The following is a 24,445-nucleotide window of genomic DNA, read 5'->3' as shown; positions in this document are numbered from 1 at the left end:
GCAGGACCTGGAGACCTGCAGACTTCAGCACAGCGTCAACAACTCGTCTATTTTTAGCAGCCTGTCTGTCTGAGGCTGCCATGTTGCTGCCTGCGAGGTAAACGCTCGTCCAGCCCCAGAGGAGAGCAGATACTGCGGCTCTGAGTCACGGTCCTCCGGTTCTCTCTCTGCTCGCCGTGTGGCTCTCAGGTTCAACCGTGTTGCTTAATTAGGACATCCCGGAAGAGTCCCGGTGCTGTGCGCAGCTGAGTGACGGTGACGGAGCAGGGAGGCTGGAGAGGAACCGCAGCAACACAGACACGAAACCGGGATATTCACAGTCCCACAGCTAAAGAACAGCAAGAATCTACTGGTGATAGGTAAGTTATCTCTATACTGACGAGCTGAGTGTCACGTTTGGTTCATTATAAAGGGGATAATGGGGCGTCTGACTGCGCAGAAATGTCCAAACAAAGTGATCTTCACCTGCTCCTCACTCCGCCATGCTGTCTTATGTTCAGCACGCAGTGTATAACAGCACACTGTGTTGATTTTGAACTACTTCTCGTGTGTCGTTTGGAGTAACGGTGATGTTGAGATGTCAAGCATCAGATTTTGAGGATGCAGTGAAAGTCCTGTCACCATGCCAACCAACAGTGTGCCATGTCATGTTTCATTATGATGCGTCATGTTTGGCCTGAGAGTGCCTACAATGCAGTGATGAGCACCTGTAATCTGCCAATATGAGTTTCAAAATCATAGATTATACATTATAGAAAGTGATAACTTTATTAAATAAAAGTCGTAATATAACGAGAATAAAGTCATAACTTTACGAGAAAAAGTCGTAACATTACTAGAAAAAAGTCGTAATATTATGAGAATAAAGTCATAACTTTACGAGAATAAAGTCATAATATTACGAGAATAAAGTCGTACTACTGCGAGAATGAAGTCATGACTTTACGAGAAAGAAAGTTGTAATATTACGAGAATAAAGTCGTACTACTGCGAGAATAAAGTCATGACTTTACGAGAATAAAGTCATGACTTTACTGGAAAGAAAGTCGTAATATTACGAGAATAATGTCATAACTTTGCAAGAAAAAAGTTGTAATATTACAAGAATAAAGTCATGACTTTACTAGAAAAAAAGTCGTAAAATAACGAGAATAAAGTCATAACTTTAAGTGAAAAAAGTCGTAACATTACGAGAAAAATGTCGTAATATAGCGACAATAAAGTCATAACCCTGTTCCATTTAGGTGGGCTGGTATTGTGCATGTTGGCTCACTGGAATGGCTGCGACTTACTAACTAGAATGGAACCATAATTAATTATATCAATTACACCTGTGTTTACCCTGCTGTGATATGTCAAAATGGCAGTTGTGAAAAAGGGCTATCTCAGCTCAAGGTCAAGCTCCCAGGAAGAGCGCCGGGCTGGGAAGCAAGTTTTCGTTGCGGCCAAACGGAGGTACAACAACTTCTGTGTCCGTCACGTGATGCCATTGGGCCCCAAATGACTTTTCCCCATAGACTTACATTTGGAAAGAGATGTCTGTGACTCAGCAGATATTTTTTGAGGTACAAAAGTACAAACACTTGAATAGCTCTTATTTAAATCATTAGGTCTTAAAAGTTGAAAAAAAGGCGCTAATAGCAGAATCCAGTGTTATTTCCCTTCCTCTGTTCATGTGAATGAGACCCAGTCTGAGGCTGGAGCGAAGGCTGGGAGGCGGCGTTAAAGGAAACGCTACTACGTCTGTTCTATGGGCCCAATGGATGTGGAAGATCGCCGGATGATCCGGGTACTTTATCTCTCAGCAATCGAGCCATGAGCAACTCTCATAGGAATGGATGGGAGCTCGCCTACAATGCTGTATCCAGTTCTCTTTATACTTCCATGCTCAAGGTCCATTTAGTAGCATTTGAAGAATTCCTCCATGTTGGCGTAAAGGTTGAGTTAAACTATACTTAAACTCAACTTTGACTTTTTAACTCAACTTTTAATTCAACATGGACAGGAAGTCCTTAAGTGCTCAGAAAAAAATTACTGAAATGAAAATAAACCCATCTACTGATGAAAGCCATGTGGTATGATTGAAATATCCAGACCAGCTACTAAATGGCCCTTGAGGATTGTTTTGTTGACTATCTTGATCTTTAGGCCCATATTATATTGATTTAATAGCTTTTCTATTACCCACAGTATATTCAGTAGGTCATCTATACAGACAGAGTTACTTTAGCTTTAAGTAGAACTCAGTTTTATTTCAGTTAAATTAAATTATGATGCCTGCTTTCAGCTACATTTAAATCAGCAATGAAAACCAAGATGCCACAGCAGTTTTTGTAAGTGGATACAAATACCAAGACTTCCACTGACAGCTCATACTGATGATATCACAACTTCCTGTTTAGCATAAACACTATACCGATTAGTGTCACGATACTGGAATATCTAACCTCGATACAATACGTTGAAAAATATTGATATTCAACACCATTTTTGATATCACAGGAAAAAACTGTGGGTATCTTATTTTAGATTTTTATTAAAAGATAGCAGTGTGTGTGTGTGTGTGTGTGTGTGTGTGTGTGTGTGTGTGAACTCGCTGTCGGACAGGAGCGCAGAAAGCACAGCTATTACCCCTATTGATACTGCAGAAAATGAGTATTGATACTGTATGTATCGATTGATACTTCAATATTTTTGACAACACTTATACTGATAAAACAATTATTTGTTGAATTTAGGAAAGTTTACTTGTACAGTGCAACCTTATGACCTAGAATATCTTACAGTTGGCCCATAGCAGCAGGCTGTGGCCCAATATAGTCCCAAAGATCAGATACCAGGCCAGAGGGTTCGGGAGACACATGCAGGTCAGGGTGAAGTCAGTAATATCTTTCCACTGTAGGAACATGTGTGCTTTCTCAGCTGTCGGTCGGGGTCTTTACATGGCAGATGCTGTTGCCCACCTGTCTGCAGGAACAGAGGGAGGAGTGTGTTCATTTACTGGGGGATAAAGTCTGCTAATGTCTACTTAATACAACAGATGAACTTTATTGGTAGATGAAGTCCAATGACTGCAGAATTTTGTTGTTTGTCTGGTGTTGCACATTCTTTGTACCACTAATGGTTTGAACCCACTCTGGCTGTTTCCCATTCATTTTCTATGATGGGCTGAATTAATTAAGTGAAACTAAAAGAGCATCATTGGCCATGTCTTTGCATTGCCATGGAGAATTTGGCTGGTTGACAATACAATCAGTGCAGACGCTGGCTGTTTCTGTCTCATGGTTTTTAAACTCATTATTATCGAGCGAGACAGTGATTAAGTGAAGTGTGTTGGACTCGAGCAAATACAGTAGTTGATTCTTTATTGTCTATTGATGATGCAGCAACAGATTGACTGATTGTTTTCATTTATTATCTATAAAACGTCAGAAAATTAAAACTGCCCATCACGATCTCCACCTTTGCTGCAGTGATGTATAGGTGTGCTCCAGGACCCTGTGACATCACCAAGCGGCAACCACCTCCGATGCTGAGAAATGAAGCTAACGCAGAAGTGCAGTTCTTCGAATCGCCACTTGAGGCTGGCTCCAAAAGCGAGTCAATCCCCATAGACCACCATGTTAAAATGCCCAACTTTACAGCAGAAATAAACATGTTTACAGCCTGGTACAAAAAACAGTTTTAGTCTCTATAGCTTATATCGGTCATGACAATTGTACGGGGGTTTATGTGTTTATAACTCACCCTTTTAAATTATATTAAGGCATAATTGAGGGCGATGCCGCTTTGAGTTACAGTTGGGTGACGTATGGGTCGCTAACTGCTAGCTGTCTGCTCTGCTCTGCGTTCATATTTCATACAGTCTATGGACATCACCAATCAATAATGCCACAATTTGAAGTATGCTGTTTATTTATAATCTAAAACAAGGAAAGGTTGAAAATCCTCACAGTCTGAGAAGCTGGAACCATCAAATGTTGTCACTTTTGCTTTGATAATAACAAAAGATTCATTGATTATTGCAGATTACTTTTCTGATGATCAACTAATCGATTTATTGATTAAATGTTTCAGCTCTAAAAAAATTACAGTTTCAAAAAGTTAAGGAATACAGATTTATCTGAGCCCAAAGTACCACAGAGTGTCGCTATTCGAAGCACAATTTACTTGAAATTTTGCACATAAACTCTAGAGCTGCAACGATTCATAGATTAGTTTTCAACTATTAAATTAATCGCCAACTATTTTGATAATCGATTAATCAGTTTGAGTATTATTTTAAGAAAAAAAGGTCAAAATTCTCTGATTCCAGCTTCTTAAATATGAATAATTTCTGGTTTCTTTCCTCCTCTGTGACAGTAAACTGAATATCTTTGAGTTGTGCACAAAACAAGACATTTGAGGATGTCATCTTGGGCTTTGGGAAACACTGATCGACATATTTCACCATTTTCTGACATTTTATAAACCAAACAACTAATCGATTAAACAAGAAAATGATAATCGAAAGATTAATTGACAATGAAAATAATCGTCTGTTAAATGCCTGATAAACACGTTACCTGACATTATGTAGATGTATATACAATGTTATGATGACAGATGTTTCTTTTCTTTTGGTTTTGTATATGTGTTACCAGAAAATGTTTTGTTGACTACAAGACAAACTATAAATCTTGAATAGAAGGCCTAAAAGAAAGTGGTACCAAAAAGGCGAGTACTAATAATTTGATAGAAATAAGCTTATCCCTGCACAAACTCAAGAAATAAACTTGATCCCACTCAATCCGAGCAAATGTCTTGGAGCAGATTTGACATTCGTTGCTTCATATCTGACTCGTTGCACATGATCGGCCTTCACTGAGCTCTCCAGGTTTCAGAGCCGTTGTGACCCAGAGAGCAGAAATAGCAGCTGAGTCCTGCGTCAGGCATCTGGCTCCGCTGAGAGATGACTCGATGACGCCCATCAGGACATGTTTGCTGCTCACAGCACATAATTACAAGACATCATTTAAAAAGATTACAGACAGGGAAAACAATCCAGTCTAGCTGCCATATTAATGTGATCCTCTGAGCGTCCTGGTGTTTTTTATAGATCATTTTGTAAAGCAAATAAAACAGATTATAACTCACACCATTGGACTGTGTGTCGCACATGAAGGCAGCAGGTGTCAGATTAGGAAGTGTGTGTTACCTAGCAATAGTGTGCATAAACATGCCGCGGGTCGCTGGATTGAATTCCACTCTGTTGACTAATTGCCTGCATTGCCTCATGGTGAGGCATATGACTGGTCAGTGTTAAAGAAGGAGATACAATATGGTCTGTGCCGTGTTCCAGTGGCGTTCGGTTACAGCTGGAGGTTTGTTCACCTCATAGCAGCGAGCTAACCTCTGAGACAATACTGTCTGCACATTTCAGCTGAGTTTGTGTACAGTCTATATCAGGGGTCTCCAACCATTTTTACTCTGAGAGCTAATTTGACAAAATGAAAGAGCCGAGAGCTACTCATAGCACCAAGTTGTACATCGCCAATAGCAGACATCATTTCTGTCTAACTTTTATGGTCCTTTAATAACATTTCATCACCTCTATTACAATCCCACTATAGTCAAAGGGCTTTTTGTATTTCGTTAGGATGTGCGCCACTAAATGAAGCCTCTTTGTTGGCGTTCTTTGTCAGTTTGGTAAACAGAGACTGTTATCTTTTAATAGTTAAACACTGGTATCGGATCGGTACTTGGTATCGGATCGGTGCTTGGTATCGGATCGGTGCTTGTTATTGGCCGATACCCAAAGCCCAGGTATCGCTATCGGTATTGGGACTGAAAAAGTCTTTAGCGAGTCTTAGACTTTGGCGAAGTGGCGCTCAACGTTAGCAAGTTAACCGTTACATCTTTTACCGACTGAAACACTCGCACCACAAATGAGACAAACACACTTTTCATTCACATTCGTCACAAAAAAAATGTAGCCTCCTTCCTGACAAGCTACTATGACATGGTTTATACCATCATGTCGTTCCTTAGGTTTTTTAGTCTTGTATAATGCCAGGATCTTCACTCTAGCTTTAAAACTGTACTGATTTTGTGTTAACGCGTTATTATCGCGTTAACGTTGACAGTTAACGTTGAATAAATAAGACATTATCCATTCCAATTCCTCCATTGAGCTCATTATTAGGACATATTTTTCCATCCTCCTTTTTACACATAATTTATTGAAATGATTTATATTCGTTCTGCTAATTGGTTTTATTCCATAATGCCACTTTTCATCAGAAAGTTTGTTAATCAAGACAAACAGGACAGAGACAGTTATGTGATTAAAAACTGGAATTAAATTAAAATTCCATGCAATAAACTCTTCTCTAAATGTTTATTGGATTATTTCACAATTTTTTGGTTGTATTTTCTGTCTGTATATGGGATTATATATTTCATTTATTTTTTTTACTTTGACCGAAACAAAAAATATGTCTTCCTATTGTTTCTATTTCAAGATACTGTATATTTCATCAGGTATTTTCCCAGGTGTTCTTTACTTTTTTCCACTGCATTCAATTCTCTGTCTTTCCTCTCAGCCTGGCTCCAGTCTCTGTCCCTCCTTAATCTAATTGTGTGATACGTTCATGTGTTCATGGCAGAGGTTGTGACTGTGGCAGAGGGCCAGACAGCTCAAACAGAGTCAGTGTTCATATAAACCCCGCTGCATCGGCTACATTTAGTTTCACCCTGTAATGACATGTGCCAGCTTTGTGAAAACAGAGAGCAGCAGCGTGGGAAAGTTGAATAGTGATCCTGTCCTCAATAGTGATCCTCAGTGCTGATCTCTCACCTCCCTGTTGAGAGGTGGGGAAAAAAACATTTTCCAATAAGTTGAAACAACGTACTGTATCACAAAACTATACGATTAGAAAGGTCACAGTTAAGAAACCATTCTTTTGTTTCTAGGTTTGTCGCCATGGAAGGTTTAATGGAGCGGATGGAACGAGCTGTGACTCGCCTGGAGAAGTTGTCCGTGACGATGCAGGCGTCCAGCGGCTTGGCCAACGGGGACTGTGTCAACGGCTTCGATGGAGGCAAGTCTGTGCTCCAATAATACTCCGAGGTTTGGGAGACGGAGCAGCAAGTTAAACAGGCACTGGGTACAGTGAAGTGAAAGCTTTCTCCCCTTGTCTCCAGGTTTGTCTCAGTGTGTGGAGGCCTTTGAGGTCCTACTGAGAGGTCCAGTGTCAGAGTACCTGAACTACAGCCGAGCCATAGGACGTGAGGTGGAGAAACATGTAAGTTGTGTTTGATTGAGGCACTACTCAGGGCTGAAAAAGATTCTCGACACCAAAAGAATCAATTAATCTGTTCTTATTATTATGTTTCCGGGTTTTCCGTCCGTCTGTCCAATCCATTCTTGTGAACGCGATATCTCAGGAACGCCTTGAGGGAATTTCTTCAACATTGGCACAAACATCCACTAGAACTCAAGGATGACCTGATAACATTTGGTGGTCAAAGGTCAAGGTCAATGGTACCTCACGCCCATCCCATTCTCGTGAATGCGATATCTCAGGAACGCCTTGAAGGAATTTCTTCAAATTCGGCACAAACATCCACTTGAAATCAAGAATGAATTTTGGTGGTCAAAGGTCACTGTGCCCTGACATCCGTCCCAGTTTTGTGATGTCTCAGGAAAACCTTGATCAACTTTTTGCAAATTTGGCACAAACTTCCACTTGGACTGAAGGATGAACTGATCAGATTTTGGTGGTCAAAGGTCAAAGGTCAAGGTCACTGATGTCTAATAGGATACAATTATGAAGTGATGACATTTTGGAAGACAACACTCTTTACAGGAAAGATGTAAATACAACCTTATTTATTGAGCTTGAACGTTCATTAATGATCTTAGAAATTATAATTTAAACTAATTTCATAACCAGTGTCATGATAGTTTGTTATTTTCTATATTGATAAGTAAATGTACATAAATGGAGGAAACAGCATTTATATACTTCTGAAATATGTATTTTATGTACCCACTTCTGAAACTGAACCTACACCCTTGATACACCCCACATATTCAGTAGCAGTCTCACTGTTACACAAGTGTTGGATGACGATGATAAATGAGACAGACACCTGCCCATGCTCACACTCATGCATGTTCTGCAGCATCTGTGAGAAGGGCTGATGTTACCAGAGCTGCACAATCACTACAGATTTGTCAGTTTACTGTTGGAAAAAGCAACTATTGATCATCTTTTAAAGAGACTCTCTACCAATTTTACAGTTTACTCTTCATAAGGAGTACTACTGTATCAATTAAAAAAAAGATCTGTCCTCTAAACTCCCCTAACTTGGGGAAAGAGCCATACTAATGGCTGGAGTACCTATTTAACTCCAAATGTAAGTCCAAATGTTGCCCCCAATTTTGAGAAATCCTCAGTTTTAAATGTTTTGATCATTAAATGTCTACTACTACTCCTACTACTACTACTACTACTACTACTGCTGTACATGTGTTTTGTACTTCAGTATGAAGGTGGATGGTTCAAAGGAACGAGCCAAGCTCCTCTCTTAAGGGAGCACAGATGGATGCAAGCGGAGCAACTAGTGCAGTCTGTCTGTGCCAACCTTTGTTTGATTTGACGTTGATTTATAAACAATCCCACTTACAGTAGAAATGTGGAAAGCTGAAGGATAGTGATGTTTGTGCATGGGAGGTCCATGGTCCAAGATTTCCTGTCCTCTGCAAAGCTAAGGATGGGAGTATGATTGAACTCCGACCTTACTTTAATTCATCAAACCGCTAATGGAGCACCTCTTCCTATTTGGTAATGACCTGTACTCCCACTAGGACTGTAAGTGTGTTTTGTGATAAGCCAGTTGGCAATAATAGCTGTATGTCCTTTGAATAGATCCAGAATAGGAGAGTAAAGGCAGGCAGAGAGAAATCACAGCGAAATGTAAAAATGCTTGTATTTCTTCCTCCGTACCTTGAAAGAAGATCTCTATCTCTGCGTCCCATCACTGAACCGAGTGAGAAGGAGGGGGAGAATGTGAGCGAGAGCCAGAGGTAGTTTCTTTAAGTTTGCAGAGCTCCTTTTATGGACAAAGCCTCCCTGGTGGTTCCCTTGGCCCGCGACTGGAGGTCTCAAACACACACAGGACACAGCTGGCTGGGACTAGCCCAAACTCTGTGTGTGTGTGTGTGTGTGTGCGTCTTACTATAATTTCTCTTTTATGTCTAAGACAGACAGATTGCCTGCCTATGCGTGAGAAAACAAAAAGCGTAAACAAAAGAGAATGAAAGACTGTCTTCCAAACCTTTTTTTCATTACACTGTAACATTGTCTTTATCCAGTATACACAATAAAGTAACTTGCTGCATGTTACCATGTATTATAATCCTAACCTATCTGACATTGGTTGTTTATGATCGACAGGCGGAGATGGTGAACACCGCCCTGCAGACTCAGAGAACTTTCCTCAAGATGGCTGCTACACACCAGGAACCTTCACAGGTACAACACACTGACACCTACTGATGGTGTGACAGCTGTGTGTGGTTGCTGTTGAACTACAGGGAACTGTCACTCCAATGTGTTGCACTGCAATTTTTATTGATTCTTTGCTAGCCAGCACCAATCACACAGAGGTTTTTTGAACGTGTACTCAACTCAACTACTCTAGTAGTTGCATAGTTGTCCTGCGAATTTTCCGCATGACAACTATGGACACCGGGTCCAGTGCGAATTATCCACATTGCCATGTTCCATTTTCACACAGGTTTCCTCCTCAATAGTGCCGTGTCCACTCCACACAACAAAAACCTATCCAGACAGAGAATGTCTAAGGGGCTTATGTTAACTACACAATACATAAACTAATCAGACCCTAAATGTAATGCTAATGTTAGCTGGCAAGCCCCGTTCTGTGACCAACTCATAACGTTAGCAAGTGCATATCAGCTACTTTACCGTCCTCATCGTATCCCAGCTGCTGGTTGGTCTCAAGCCATATGTTGTCCTTTATTTGGTTGTTGAGGTAGTCGTCGTATTGGGTGTTGAGAAGGGGACAGCCCAACGTTATTCCGAAATACCAATAGTCAGAAAAATGTCCCATTGATCCGAAAAAAAGTCCATTTCTCTGACTTTCGTTATCCTGAAAACAAACGACCATTGTTCTGAAAATACACCTCTCCGTGTAACAAACAGAAGCACATGGCTAATTATTATGCAGAATGACAGCGATCAGTTGGAATAAAGGATTTCATTGGTCAAACCTTTCCGTCCGAATATTTTTCCCCCACATGAATGTTCCACAAAATCAGTGGAAGTGGGAAATCAGTTTTTGGAAATTTCCGTGCAAATTTTTTGGTGTGAAACCGCTTTAATTCTGTCAGGTTTATATCAGAAGGTTTGGCTAAATGTTTAATTACATATTTCATAGTAAATACAATGATTAAAATCATAAACTAGAAAATATCCCAATATACCAGTTATTCCTGACACTTTCCCCTTAACACTGAGGCCTGTGCTACACTGTAAAACTATAAGGCTTGAGGAACTTTACCGATAAATCAAAACCACTTTTACTGCATGGCAAACAGTTAAGAAACATACATAATAGTTTTATTATTAGCAACAGAAATCATTCGTGCCAACCATCATTCTCATTAACAGTTAAGGTAATATCACTTGTTGTCCACTGCCATTATTGCCGTTAACAGTTTGCTATTTGTTGGTTTTATTAGAACCCAACTGAAAGTGGTGGAAATAATAGTGTCATGTGACTTGATACCATCAATATGATTGGCTGCTGCTATTTGTGTTTCTGCTCACAGCAACAAAACCCTTCAGTTTACTGCAGCAGGTGATGCACAGTGCATCTCCTATGACATACAGTTACAAATTGCATCAAACGTTTAACATTTAACATAGAAATGAACTGTGTGCTCAGTGCTGTGTGTCAGTCAGTGTCCTCCCCTCCTGTGTTCCCCAGCAGGCCGGGCTGTTCACAGAGGGATTACGCTGCTCTTTGACTAAGAAAACGCTAATACAACACATTCCCAACATGTTCACGTATAGAGAAAGGGGGGTGGGAGAGAAAGCTATGTGAGTGTGTGAGTGTGTGTGTGTGAGAGAGCTGATATGATATCATCCCATTGGCCTTCTGTTTGTGTTGTGTGTGTGAGTGTGTGTGTGTTACAGGGTCCGTAGAGCCCACCAGGAAGTGATTACTCCCTATCTGTCAGGTCATTGGTTAAGAGGCGGTGAAAAGAGCGTTCAGTGATTGTCAGAAATGCAAACAAGGAAAGAGTGAGGCTTTTACAGAGAGGGACAGACCCAAGAGAGGGTAGGAGAGAGATAATAGGGAAGAGGAGATGAAATACTGCATCACTGTTGGCCAAATAAACCCAAAACAAGACATAGAAAAGAGATGATTAATCAAGTCTTGTCCCCTTTCCAAGTATATAATTGTTATAGAGCGCTTCTTTCATCTCACATAGCAGGGTTTTCTGTCAATTTTCTAAACTAAATTGGCATCTACTAGAGCTGAGGACTTGAGTTATGACACTTGGACTCAAGTCACAGAAGTGAGGACTTTAGATTTAACTTGGACCTGACTTCTGTGAGACTTGACTCCCTAAAAATCTGACTTGAGACTTAAAAAGCAAAAACATTCAAGTCCTTTTCGCAAATTTACCTTGTTAAGTCCTGGAAATAGAATTAGATGGGGTTTATTGGCAGAAATGGAATATAATATTAATAAGTATGTTTTCTTTAGTGTATAATCACCTGTAACTAAGAATCGTTGTGTTTTCGTTACCTCAGCATGAGCCCTTCATATCTACATAGGGAGCGGGTCCCCTCCACGGAGTCCATCATGTTGCATCGCCATGTTTCTACAGTAGCCCAGAACGGCTTGGGCCGGAGTCGATAACGTTACTCGCTCCAGTCGTCGCTGCTCTCTCTCTCTTGCTTCACCGCTCACTTCCCACGTACACAAACACTCCGCTTGGCACACAGGAGAGGCTTCAGTTGGTTGCAATCTCAACCTCACCGCTAGATACCGCCAGAACCTACACATTTTTCCTTTTTTTTGCAAAATATGTAGATGTCATGATGCAATTTGAATTATCAATTTTCAGGTTTTTCAGCAATTCAAACTGAAAAACGTGTAGCGTGACTGGTTCGCTTGAAAACTTGCCCCAAAAGACTTGAAACAGCTCTAGTATCTGGTAATACGACTGTACTGTATCGTCAAATTTGAGAATCTCATCATCATCATCAATTTGATAGCATTCTTAGCAGTCTCATGCCGTGTTCATGTCATATGGGATGGAAGGTAGCGATGGTGAAGACTTCCATGTTTACGACTTGAGAGCGTTCATATAATCGGACAACTCAAGATGGTCGTGTGAGGTTTAAAAATAATGTGCATTGACAATATAGCACTATATCCTTTAAATTTAGGTTAAATTAGATTGGAAGAGAACATTGGTTGACGTGAGGCATTCATGTTTGTTAGGCACTAGCCCCAGTAGCACTGTCAAAGCCCCATGAGAGCTGAAGTTGTTGAATGCTAACAAAATAACCAATGTTTTATCTAAACCAATTTTACACACTAATACAGTCGTAGATAACAGTTTAGCTCAGAATAAGGATGTAAAACCCCAGTTTCATGTTTCAGATTTTCTTAAAAGCTAGGTCATAGAAACTCTCTATGAGAAAACTCATTGTCAAGCTGAGGCTGCTGTAGCTTGACAAAGTTGGGACATCTCTGTTCTCTGTTCACAGTCAACATGACCCAAAACCCTTCAATGCACACACACACACACACACACACACACACTGAATTCCTGCACACACACCAACCACCACCAGTACAAACGCTGTCCTGAAAAACCTTCACAAACAAACACAAACATCTGTCGGCCTCACTCATTCATGTCTATATCTGTCGTCCTCAATACAGATCAGGCAGAGGAGGAAAAGTGTGTGTGACTCTGACCAGTACCCCCCTCTCTCTCTCTCTCTCTCTCTCTCTCTCTCTCGCCACACACACACACACATTACAAACTTCTGGCCTTTCTCTGCAGCGCAGCCCCTGCTGTGCTCTCTGACTTTTTATGGGCATGTTCTATATTTGAGCCTGTTGTCAGTGTGTGTGAAAGAGAGAGTGTGTGTGTGTGAAAGCGAGAGAGTTAGACAGAGAGAAAGAAAGTAAGCCTCTCTCTCATTTGACCTCAAGTTGGCCTGTTAGCTTCATGTTCGTGAGTGTGTGTCTGGCAGCTCAGACACACTGTAGACTTCCACAGTTACAGTTGTTCTCCATTGTCGCCATCCACTCTCCACCTTTGATCCACTGCTTGTATAGGAAGTCAAGGTTCAGACGCTGTGCTGTTGTAACACACTGCCCATCAAATAATGTGAGCCGACGTTTTTGAACCTTTTGTCGGCTCATTCTCTCTCTGTCTGTATCTCTGCCTCAGTTGACTTCTTATTCATATGGTCATATTTTCATTTGCATTTAGAAAAATGTGTTTTTTTTTATATTGAGAACTGCCTGAGAAGCAGTGGAAATTATGATTCACTTTGCTGATTCAAGTCATTTTGTTCAGCTTTGTTCAGAGATTATCATCGACTGTGTAGTTCGAATGCATCAGCGAGCAATCATATTTCATAATGCTATGACTTTAAAGGTGCTCTATGCGAAATTCAGAAGATATCTATTGCCTCCACACGGCTCTCAACATGGCGACGGCTGAGCCAGCAGCTCGCAGCTAACGGTGCTAAAATTGCAAACAACGTCAACAGTGCTGACAGAGCTAACAGTGTTTACCTGGGGGGGTACCGTCAGTCAGGACGGCGTTATCAGCTGTAACCGCAGTATGCATGCAGTGCTGAGCGGCGGCTATGAGCGAGCCAGTGGAGCACGCTCACATGCACTAACATGCACTGAAATACATGCCCGGCTATGTCAACAAAGTACAGAAAAGCTCTGATTACAACACACACGGAGGGAGAGTGACTTCATTCTCTACTCAGGTAGACATTACTCCTCTATATCTTTACAAATAGCAGTTTGATGCTATATTAATGCTCTGGATATCGTATGAAGCGTTTGATAAAAATTAGGTTCTCCAGTCTTTGTGCAACAATCACACGGTTAGTTTAGCTTAGCATAAAGGCCAGAAGCCGGGGGGAAACAGCTAGCATGGCTCCAAATGTTAGCTATACCAACCAGCACATGGACCTTCTGAGAGATGCTTTATGTAAGACCAATGTAGATTTATCTGTGCTTCGGGATGTAGCTGTTTTTGTTCCCACAAAAGCTCTGGTAAAAGTTTTATAGAAATCATAGCTTGGCCTGAGCTGGCAAATCGCTGAAGGGTCTTACATGGAAAATTGACTCCTGTTCTGACTTGATGCCAGCATGTAACTTTGCTAGAACATTTTCAGGTTACAGTGCATTTGGGAATACAGCTAATCTATTTGTCTCTCTTCTCACTGTGCAGCATGAGTGAGTGAGGGGAAGTCCACACTGACCAGTGCTCTGACTCACCGAATACAAGTCATACTTTCACTGGGAGACATGATGTTGTTGTTGTTGTTGTGTGATGTAGAAAGGGACAGACAGCACATAAATAGTAAAGCGATACGATCAGAAGACTAATATATTAGTTGAATCTGCAGCTATTTTGATAATCGATTAGTTGTTTATGTCATTTTTTTCAAGCAAAAATGCCATACATGCTGATTTCAGCTTCTCAAATGTGCAGATTTAATGCTTTTCTTTGTTGTGTATGATAGTAAAAGGAATATTTTGGGGTTGTTGGTTGGATTTTTTCATGATTTTTGAACATATTATAGACAAAAAGAATACACTAATAATAATGATAATAATAATAAATTGGACTTATATAGCTCCTTTCAGAAACCCAAGGACGCTTTACAAAGGGGGCACACAAATCATAGGGAGGAAGGTGATGGACAATCCCCTAATATGTTTTTTGTGGTTCATGATTTACACTCAAATTCATGTTGCCCCAAATAATCCTTATCATCCATACTACTAAGCAAACCCAGTATATATGGTATCTGTTTTGGAAAGGGGAAATATGTTGTTTCAAAGCTGCTCTCACACAAATATTAACTGGATTTAGTGAGAATAAAAGCAGCCTGAGGAGCAGAGAAAGGAACGTCTGTCTCAGCTTATGGAGATCATGTGCATCTCATTGGGGGAAGAAGTAGTTGGGGAAAAAGGAGAATGTCTACTTCTGTTTTTATTGCTCCTTTGCACGCAAGCAGAGGAGCTGTATTTTCATATACAACACAGCCTCACACCTACATTTACTACGTACATTATACGAAAAATACACCACAAATAAAAACAGATATGTTAATGAACACTCACTTACACACACAAATGAAATGTGGGCTGTAGAATGAACCATACACTATACAGCTAGAGATACTTTGTCAAACAAAGGACCAAAGGATTTCAGTTACAAATACGTTTACAGTTACAAGTAAGGTTTGCAGTTATACCTCTATATGTGAATCTCAAGTTCACAGCTTCGAATCGAATCTTCGGGTGCAAGTATTTTTGACCCTATTTTGACGCGTCCTCCTGGATAGCCAATGGGGATGCTCAGATTAACATATCATTTGACTATCCAATCACGGAGCCAGGGGGCCGAGCCTTCTGTGCTGTGAGTCTGTGGCTGCAACCAAACTTGACCTTGTAGAGCACCGATACCGCTATCAGTATCTCAAGATGAGTTGGGTTAACGATCCCAACGTTTTCTATGTGGAGATAAAAAAAAATATTTCCCAAACCGTAGCTAATTACGAGAAGGTTATGTGAATGAAAATAAGTTAATCATTTAGTGGTTATATGGTAAAATTGCCAGCATTCTCTGCTAATGTTACCACCGTGTTAGCTAGCTAACTTAGACTACATCCACACTAATATGTTTTTGTTTTAAAACGCATATCTTTTTGCTGTGTTTATACCTAGCGTCCACACTAATCTGACGTTTTCGAACCCCTAAAACGGAGACATTTGAAAACGCTGCTAATCGGAGCATCCCCATTGGCTGAAAACCTGTTTTGTAACTGAAAACATTTAAATGTATTTGTTCAGAACACATTTATGCATTCTTGACTGTATCCATACAAAATGTTTTCATACATTCAGATATGGTGATGCACAATTACAATACTTTTTACCCTAATTTACTTCCGTATAAACTGATATTATCAAAGAAAATACACTCTAGCATGCATGTAATCAATCAGCTACTTCATAAACAGAGCAGCGATCTGCAACTTCTCATCTGAATAGAGGAACACTTTAGTCACAGCTCATTAACAGTAAATGTTTCATATAGCAGCCGGTTCGATGCAGATCAGAACAAGGAAAGCTGTAGCAGCAAAATGAAACACTGTGTTCCTGAATCTATGTGTGTGCGGGTGCATGTGTGATAGGTAAACTGTAAACACTGGAGGAGCGGTATGCCTTACAAGGCCAGAGGGATCTCCCCATGAACCGAGGAATGTTTGTAGGAACGTTTCGACGGGGAGGGGAGCTGAGGGCTGGGAGACGAGCTATAGCTGAGATCTGGAAGATCCAATGGAAAAAAAGCTCTGGCTAATAAAATTAGTTACTGTCTTGTAGCCTAGTTTAGGAATTACTGACTGGAACAGAGAGCAGGCTGGTATGGGTGGGTGAGGGAACAACGCTGGGGTTGTAAAAATCAAAAGTATCTGAAATATGTTGAAGAAGAAAGAGGCTGTCATGTTTTGCTAAAGATGTTAATCTTCTGTGGTTGTCAAGCTCTCACGGCTTTTTGTGATTTGATTTGAATGTAATAAGTTGTTTACGAGTCCAAATATCCTACCATGCTCCCTAGCTCTTTCATCTGGCATTCTCCTCTCATTTATTAATTTTCTCCTGCATCCTTCTGCCATCCTATTCCTTTTCCTTCTTCTGCAGACGGAGCTGGACGACCTGCTGAAGCCCATTTCGGATCACATCCAGGAGATCCAAAGCTTCCGTGAACGAAACCGCGGCTGCAGCCTCTTCAACCACCTGTCAGCCGTCAGCGAGAGCATCCCCGCCCTAGGATGGGTGGCTGTGGTAAGGAAGAGTACAATTACACACTCTCATGCATGCAAACACACAAATGTATACAGGAAAACACACACAAGAAGATGCGTATCATTAAAAACATTAAAAAGTACACAACCACATGTACATAAATGGATAAAACACTCAAAAATGCTTTGAAAAAGTACAGATGCACTAATAGTACATGAACATTTGGCATGCACATGTAAAATCATCAAAAATCTACTAAATTAAACTCAATCTAAGTTGGATTAAAAAGTAAACACTTCTGAAAAATACTAAATATGAGAAAACAAATCCAAACTTTAAGTGCAATTACACAGAAACTTAAATTAAATACATAAAAACTATAATAATGTTGCATACAGACAGATAAGTATGAATAAACACAGCCTACCATGCTTTAGATACAGCATTTATCCCTCTATCTCCTCATCAGTCTCTGTTTCCCGTCAGAACAAAATCTCTTTGTCTGAGTTTAGGGATGAATATCATTTAGATTGAGACCAAAGCTTTTCCACTTGAGTACTTAAAGAAAAGCCTCTGGTCCAGACTCTGGTCAGTGTTCGTTGCTGTCAGGACGGCACTTTTCCACACAGGTCTTATCAAACATCCCTCTATGTCACTATGAGCTCTTCTGCTTTTTACTTTAAAATGAGGACAAATCTGCTGTATAAGACAGTTTTGACCTCACAGTGCTACAGCCACGCTGACCGTGAGATAAATGTTTTCTAATGAACTTTCGTGTCTCTCAGAATCAGAAGCCGGGTCCGTATGTGAAGGAGATGAATGATGCTGCCACCTTCTACACCAACAGAGTGCTGAAGGACTACAAGGAAACGTAAGTACCCTTCAATATAGTATATCTAATAGTTCCTCTACTAGTTCTTCTCAACACAACAAGTGTGCATGATTCTTGCCATACCTGCCTAGCGGCTAGTATGGCATGCCCTCAAACAAAGCTAGTTAGAGCGGAGCTGTGGCGGAGTCTGAAGAGTTTGATTCGGATGACCAATCAGAACAGAGGGGGGCAGCTGACCAATCAGAGTAGACACGTTCTAGTAGAAACCCAAAATACAAGTATGCACCTGATAATAAGCGTAATAGGTTCTCTTCAAGTTTGCATTCATTTTTGAGTGTTGCAATATCTTTAAGCGATAATTCAGTTTAAGACTAGAGTGGTTTTAACAGTTTGCAGTACATTGCCTCATAGCAATAATCTCACTTTGATAAAAATTAGTGCAGACTTGATGTGATGGATTAATTGAAGGCGTGTAATAACACTCACATTACAGAGGGGCAAGGCTATTCAAAAAGTAGTAACAAAGAAAAACGTAACATCTGCACACTCACTTCAAGAAGAACTAGACTTCTTTTGCTGCCTTTCATATCTGCTTCATTGTGTGATGTTTTGTTTACTTAATAACACAATATGCAATGTTCCAGAAAGACACGTTGGATTAACTTTTTACGACTACAATAGACAACTTCTGTCCAAGAAAGTTCATCAATAAAATTCTTCATTTTACATAATTTCCTTTCTTGACATTGTTCATGATCTTCTGCTCCAGTCTATCCTCACATCACCTTCTTTTGCATCGACTTCCTCCCTTTGTTCCTTCCTACGTCACTGCTTACCCCATCCTTCTCTCCGTTTTCATCTGACCATCATATCTTTGTCTCCCCTCCTCTCACCAACCTCCCCTTTTCTCCGACAGCGACAGACGTCATGTAGACTGGGTGCGTTCCTACCTGTCAATCTGGACCGAGATGCAGTCCTTCATCAAACAGCACCACACCACAGGACTGGTGTGGAGCAAGAGTGTGAGTACAACATACTTCTCCTCTAAAAAAAAAACAATAGATCACTCCTGTAACAACTTGTTTATTATCTTAGCTGTATTTTCATTTAGTTTCCATTCACAGGCCTTGATATTTTTATAGCAGAGCCCAAATTAACTCGTGCTTTTTGTGAATACTTCCATTTTTAGTTATGGAGCAGCTGGTTACATAAACCACTGCAGAGAGCATGAATGAATGAATGAGCTTCTCTCCAGTAGCTGCACCCCGTGGTTCTCCATAGAGCTCCTAAAACCTCGGTCACTCCCACACACACTTCTGTTTATGGATGTCTGCTCTGGGACTCCTCTTCACTCACGCTCACTAGATCCCAGAGATTATGATGGCCCGAAACCAAATCCTTCTACACACTTGACCTTTTTTTTTCTTGTTAGCTCGAAGGGTTTCTCAGCTTTATTCACTCAGGGAAAGCTGTGGTGCAATTTCCCTCTTAAAGGAGCAGTTTAATAGTTTGGGAAATACGCTTATTTGCTTTTAAGATGAGATAAAATAATCCTTTTGTCCCGCGATACAGTGTGTGACAGCTGCAGGAAGGAAGGACCGGTGGTATTTCTCCTTCACACAAACCAACGGGTGACGTCACGGTGACTTCGTCCACTTCTTATATACAGTCTATGGTCAAAACACATTGTCATCTCATTTATTTAATTTGTACAAAAAGTTTAAACACGACAAATTGAGGTTTTACGAGGGATTATGTGCGGGATTATTTCTTGGCCTGGAACAGTGATTTCCTGAAATAGTGGAAGGCGTATTTTATCTGTTTCCATTCTTCATGCTAATCTAAATTAAGATAACTGGGTGCGAGCTGTAGCTTTATATTTACCATACAGACATGAGAGGGTTATCAGTCTTCTCATGGTAAGAGGGAAATAAAATAAGATCAAATAAAAGTGAATAAGCGTATTTCCCAAAACTGTTCCTTTAACATCAAGTGGTTAAAACCTTAGGTGAAGCTAATGCTCAACAGCTGTTTATGCATGTGTGTGTTTTCTACATGCAGAAACTCGAGAGCCTGCAGTGGTTGTGTATGTGTCAGCTGTTGTCCCTGATGTTAGACGACAGAGCTGAAGTGTGTGTGAGGGACACATTGTGTGTGTGTACAAGGACAGGAGTGTGTGGTACTAAAGTGGTTAAAACCTTAGGTGAAGCTAATGCTCAACAGCTGTTTATGCATGTGTGTGTTTTCTACATGCAGAAACTCGAGAGCCTGCAGTGGCTGTGTATGTGTCAGCTGTTGTCCCTGATGTTAGACGACAGAGCTGAAGTGTGTGTGAGGGACACAGTGTGTGTGTGTACAAGGACAGGAGTGTGTGGTACTAACAGGTGGTCCTCAGGGTTTACTTGAATGGAGGTTTTCTTCACAGAAGAACCCCGACAAAGAGTCTGTGTACACACACAGCCTGCGCTGTAACCTAAACTGCAGGGCTGGTCCCCCTTTAACACAGCCGTCATCTGCTGCTCAGATCGGGGTTTAGTGACACGCTTATACTCTGACATGCACAGGCTGACATATGGAGGTGGCTTTACACACACACACACACATACACACTGCCAATCACATTAGTACCTATGCTTCAGATCAGGCTAATGAAAAGGAATTTAAAATTTCATAAAACAAAAACAAGACTGAAATCAAGATTTTTCTTATTGAATGCCATATTTTTAACAATTTGTGTCACTTGAGTTGTTAAATAATGTAATTTCTGTGCTCCTGTAGGCAATTTGTGGCAGCCTCTGACCAGTTAAGTACATTCTGGACACAAAAAATTAACACTAAAGCAGGGCTGCAAACAATAATTTTCATTATTGATTAGTCTGACAATTATTTTCTCAATTAATCAATTAATTATTTATTCTATTAAATGTCTGAAAACAGTGAAAATGGCCAACGCAACTTCAGAAATCCCAAGGTGAAGTCAAGCAACAGTCTAATACCAGTTATATACAGTAATATTCAGTTTACTGTCACAAAACACAAAGAAAAGCAGCAAATCTGCACATTTGAGAAGCCGGAACCAGTGAAATTTGGCATTTCCGCTTGAACGATAACTTAAATTATTAATCGATTTAATCAGCATTTTTTGTTGATCGATTAATTGTGACGCCCCTCAAAATCTAAAGAAAAGGACAGAAATCCCCTCTAACTAAGTTTTCTTCTGCTTCAGACAAGCATGTTTGTACACCCATACACACACAAACACACAAGCAGGAATTAACACAAAGAAGCAGTCAGACAGTTTTACAGCCATGCATAAACACACACACACACACATGCTGGTTTTAATCCAGTGGTATGCGCTGAGTTGTTTAGTGTAACAGGTCAGCATTGTTCAGCAATGATATTCACGACACATGTGCCTCGTGTCAAAGGTCAAGTAGTCTCAGCTGGACCCAGAAGCGCGTAAAGTGACAGTTGAACCGCTGTGATAGGTGCGTGCGTCTGTCTCTGGCAGCTGTGTGAGGTCTTCAGACTGTGTGTGTGTGTGTGTCTGCTTCTCCTCACTGTAGTAGTCGATAGATGGCTGGTGCACTTTTACTGTACGCAGCTCATCAGTTAAAGCAAAGTTGCTATGTGTTGTAGACACGTCAAGGTGGACCGGAGATGACCACAGCACTGATTACCTGATTGGCCTGATTACAAACTTACAATGCTCGGCCAGAAACATTTTTCAAAGCCACAGGACGTTATTTTAAATTCTAGCGGAGATCCCAAAGTTTCCAAGGAGACCAAATATGTCGGGTAGTTTTTTCGGGGGGAAATGTGTATAAAATAATGCACAAGATATCTAGAATATTTCATTAGTTGAACTGGTGCAGACATATACTGTATTTGTGGGTTTGAATATTTCACCCAGTGAAAACATCATATAGCGTCAATAAAGAGCTGGAACAAGCTGGCACAGAGTATATATATATGTGGTACTAACAAATAGAGACAGTAACGACCTTAAAGCTGCTTAAAGGGGAAATGAAAGTACTTCCCCATCATCAAAGTATCTCTTGGCACTAAAGATGAGAAGTGTTTTTCCATCTACACAATCACATACACCATGGTCTACTGGTAAAAAAAACCCTGGATTCCTGCCAACAAGCTTTAATATTTATTGTGCAATACTTCCCCCTGCTGGACACATGTGTCACTGCAGCTGTTATACAGAAAACTCCTGGCACAGCTTTGTTTTTGTCATGGTCCTAGAGGAAGCGCATGAGGGCGAGGCAGACAATCACACAGGTTGGTTACAAACAAAGGTAGGAAATAAACAAGACAAGACACAAGACAAGAGGATTTTCAAACTAAAACAGGAAACATACTATAAAAAAAAACCTTGGACCATGACTGTTGTCTCTCATTATAAGTTCACAACACCATAATGCAATGTTGCTATCCAACATTTGCCTTTCTCCACCCTCCAGGGCCCCATCGCTCCTCCTTCTCTCTTCGCCCCCCCCAGTGCTCCCTCCTGTCCACCTCCACCTCCTCCACCTCCTCCTCCCGGCCCACCTCCGGTCTTCACTGACGATGACTCCCAGTCTCAGGCGGGTGGCACGGAGGCCCAACACTCAGCGCTGTTTGCCCAGCTCAACCAGGGCATGGACATCACTAAAGGTGGGCTGGAGAAAGGTTAAACAATATGCATGTGCTCAGGGTCATACTGTAGCTACGATTGATGACACAGAGATCATGTTCTGGGGTATTTCTGTGAATTTGGGAGGTTTAATCACACAAATAGGAGTTTACATTCTACAATTATGTTGGGTTTTTTAAGGCCCATTCAAAAATGTCTTAGACTAAATATCTTAAACTTTGACTGTTTTAGACAAACAACTAAATAAATGAAACTAAACGGGGTTCAGTGTTCTCCACAGCATTACGACCATAATGTAGGGAGATGCAGTTTACAGAAAATGTAGAGGAACTGTTCAGTGTTTGCTTCATCCCTGCATGTGCATCAATCATTTCTCCTCATATTTTCCATCTGTAGGTCTGAAGCATGTATCCGATGAAAAGAAGTCCCATAAGAACCCCAATCTGCGTTCACAAGCAACACCGACCAAAACAAAGTCCCCGGGGACTGTGAACTCACCCAGGGCGGCTGTCCAGAAAAGACCCCCTCTGCTGGAGCTGGAGGGGAAAAAATGGAGGGTGGTACGTGTGTTGTTTACTTTCTATTTAAGGATTTGTTCCAAAAAGGAAGATACAATATTTGTTATATGGTGGTAAGTCACGTATTGTTGACTGAATCTGTTCCCTCGTGGTTGCAGGAGAACTTTGATCAGAACCACGACCTGGTGATTGAGGAGACGGAGCTGAAACAAGTGGTCTACGTCTTCGCCTGTAACAACTCCACCCTGCAGATTAAGGGCAAAGTTAACTCCATCATCATAGGTGAGCGGCCTGAAAACAGACTGAAAATGTGTGATTACATTCATAATTTCAGATTATGACTATCTTTACGTGTATTGACTCTCTTCAGACAACTGCAAGAAGCTGGGTTTGGTTTTTGAGAACGTAGTTGGGATTGTGGAGATCATCAACTCCAAATCAATTCAGATACAGGTGAGAAAAAACATTTACAGAATATATTAGCTTCAAAAGACACACAAATTTAGAGTCAGTTATCTATGTGGTACATACAGTACAGTAGATCTGAAGGACATACTTGCCAACCTTAGGACCCTTAAAAAATAGGTAAGATTTCAAAACCAAAGAGGGATTTGAGTTTCAGAGACTTTGTTTCCTGGATTCTGGTTTTAAAAGCGGGAAAATAGCAAAATGATGACTACATTGCAACAGCCTTTTTATGTTAAATACTTTTAATTTTACTTTTAATTCTCAGGAAAGAATACAGAATAATTTGCCCCTCTTCTGTGAATCTCTGGCATAAACTAATATTCATCAATTTTCATATGTTAACCTGTGTTAAAACATCATTGGAATCAGTTGTGTTTGTTGCTTTTTATATCAGTGCAAACTATGCTACACATCAGTAATTGCCAGATGTTTTTCTTAAGGTGTTGGGAAGAGTTCCCACCATGTCCATCAACACGACGGAGGGCTGCCAGGTCTACCTGAGTAAGGACTCCCTCAACTGTAACATCGTCAGCGCCAAGAGCTCTGAGATGAACATCCTGGTACCACAAGATGACGAATATGTGAGTGTCAAGGAGAGGAGTTGGATCTCTCTGCTAGGGTCTGAATATGTTAACCAAGTGTTTCTGTGAATCCTTCATGTGTGCAGTTCTTGTTTCACATCTGCTTTTACAGCTGTTATCTTCTTGGTTGTTCTACAGAGGGAGTTTCCAGTACCAGAGCAGTACAAGACCGTTTGGGACGGCTCCAAACTGGTGACAGAGCCCACTGAGATCGCAGGCTGATTGATGCTTCGTCGTCGTCATCACCACCAGCACACCAATCATCATCATCACAATTGATTTTTTTTTT

At 40.7% G+C, this 24,445-nt stretch overlaps 1 protein-coding gene across 1 annotated transcript; it reads left to right on the top strand.

The window, feature by feature from the left end:
• Positions 1-66: 66 nt before the first annotated feature.
• cap2 (cyclase associated actin cytoskeleton regulatory protein 2) lies at positions 67-24,439 on the top strand. Its single transcript, XM_037794416.1, has 13 exons — positions 67-359; positions 6,955-7,082; positions 7,186-7,286; positions 9,444-9,521; positions 17,005-17,148; positions 17,895-17,980; positions 18,858-18,963; positions 22,417-22,609; positions 22,986-23,149; positions 23,266-23,389; positions 23,478-23,560; positions 24,016-24,156; positions 24,295-24,439. The coding sequence occupies exons 2-13, from the start codon at positions 6,965-6,967 to the stop codon at positions 24,376-24,378; spliced, it is 1,422 nt and encodes a 473-aa protein (XP_037650344.1). The 5' UTR covers positions 67-359; positions 6,955-6,964; the 3' UTR covers positions 24,379-24,439.
• Positions 24,440-24,445: the final 6 nt, after the last annotated feature.

This window comes from Sebastes umbrosus, chromosome 15 (assembly GCF_015220745.1).
Source record: "Sebastes umbrosus isolate fSebUmb1 chromosome 15, fSebUmb1.pri, whole genome shotgun sequence".
Taxonomy (NCBI): domain Eukaryota; kingdom Metazoa; phylum Chordata; class Actinopteri; order Perciformes; family Sebastidae; genus Sebastes; species Sebastes umbrosus.
The sequence above is the reverse complement of the archived record's forward strand: the minus strand, read 5'-3'. Positions and strand labels throughout refer to the sequence as shown.

Bases quoted from the DNA above. Each gene is read 5' to 3' on its own strand.
- cap2 (XM_037794416.1), top strand. From the start codon at position 6,965: ATGGAAGGTTTAATGGAGCGGATGGAACGAGCTGTGACTCGCCTGGAG. The intron at 7,287-9,443 runs GTAAGTTGTGTT...TATGATCGACAG, and splicing joins GACGTGAGGTGGAGAAACAT to GCGGAGATGGTGAACACCGC. The intron at 23,561-24,015 runs GTGAGAAAAAAC...GTTTTTCTTAAG, and splicing joins CCAAATCAATTCAGATACAG to GTGTTGGGAAGAGTTCCCAC.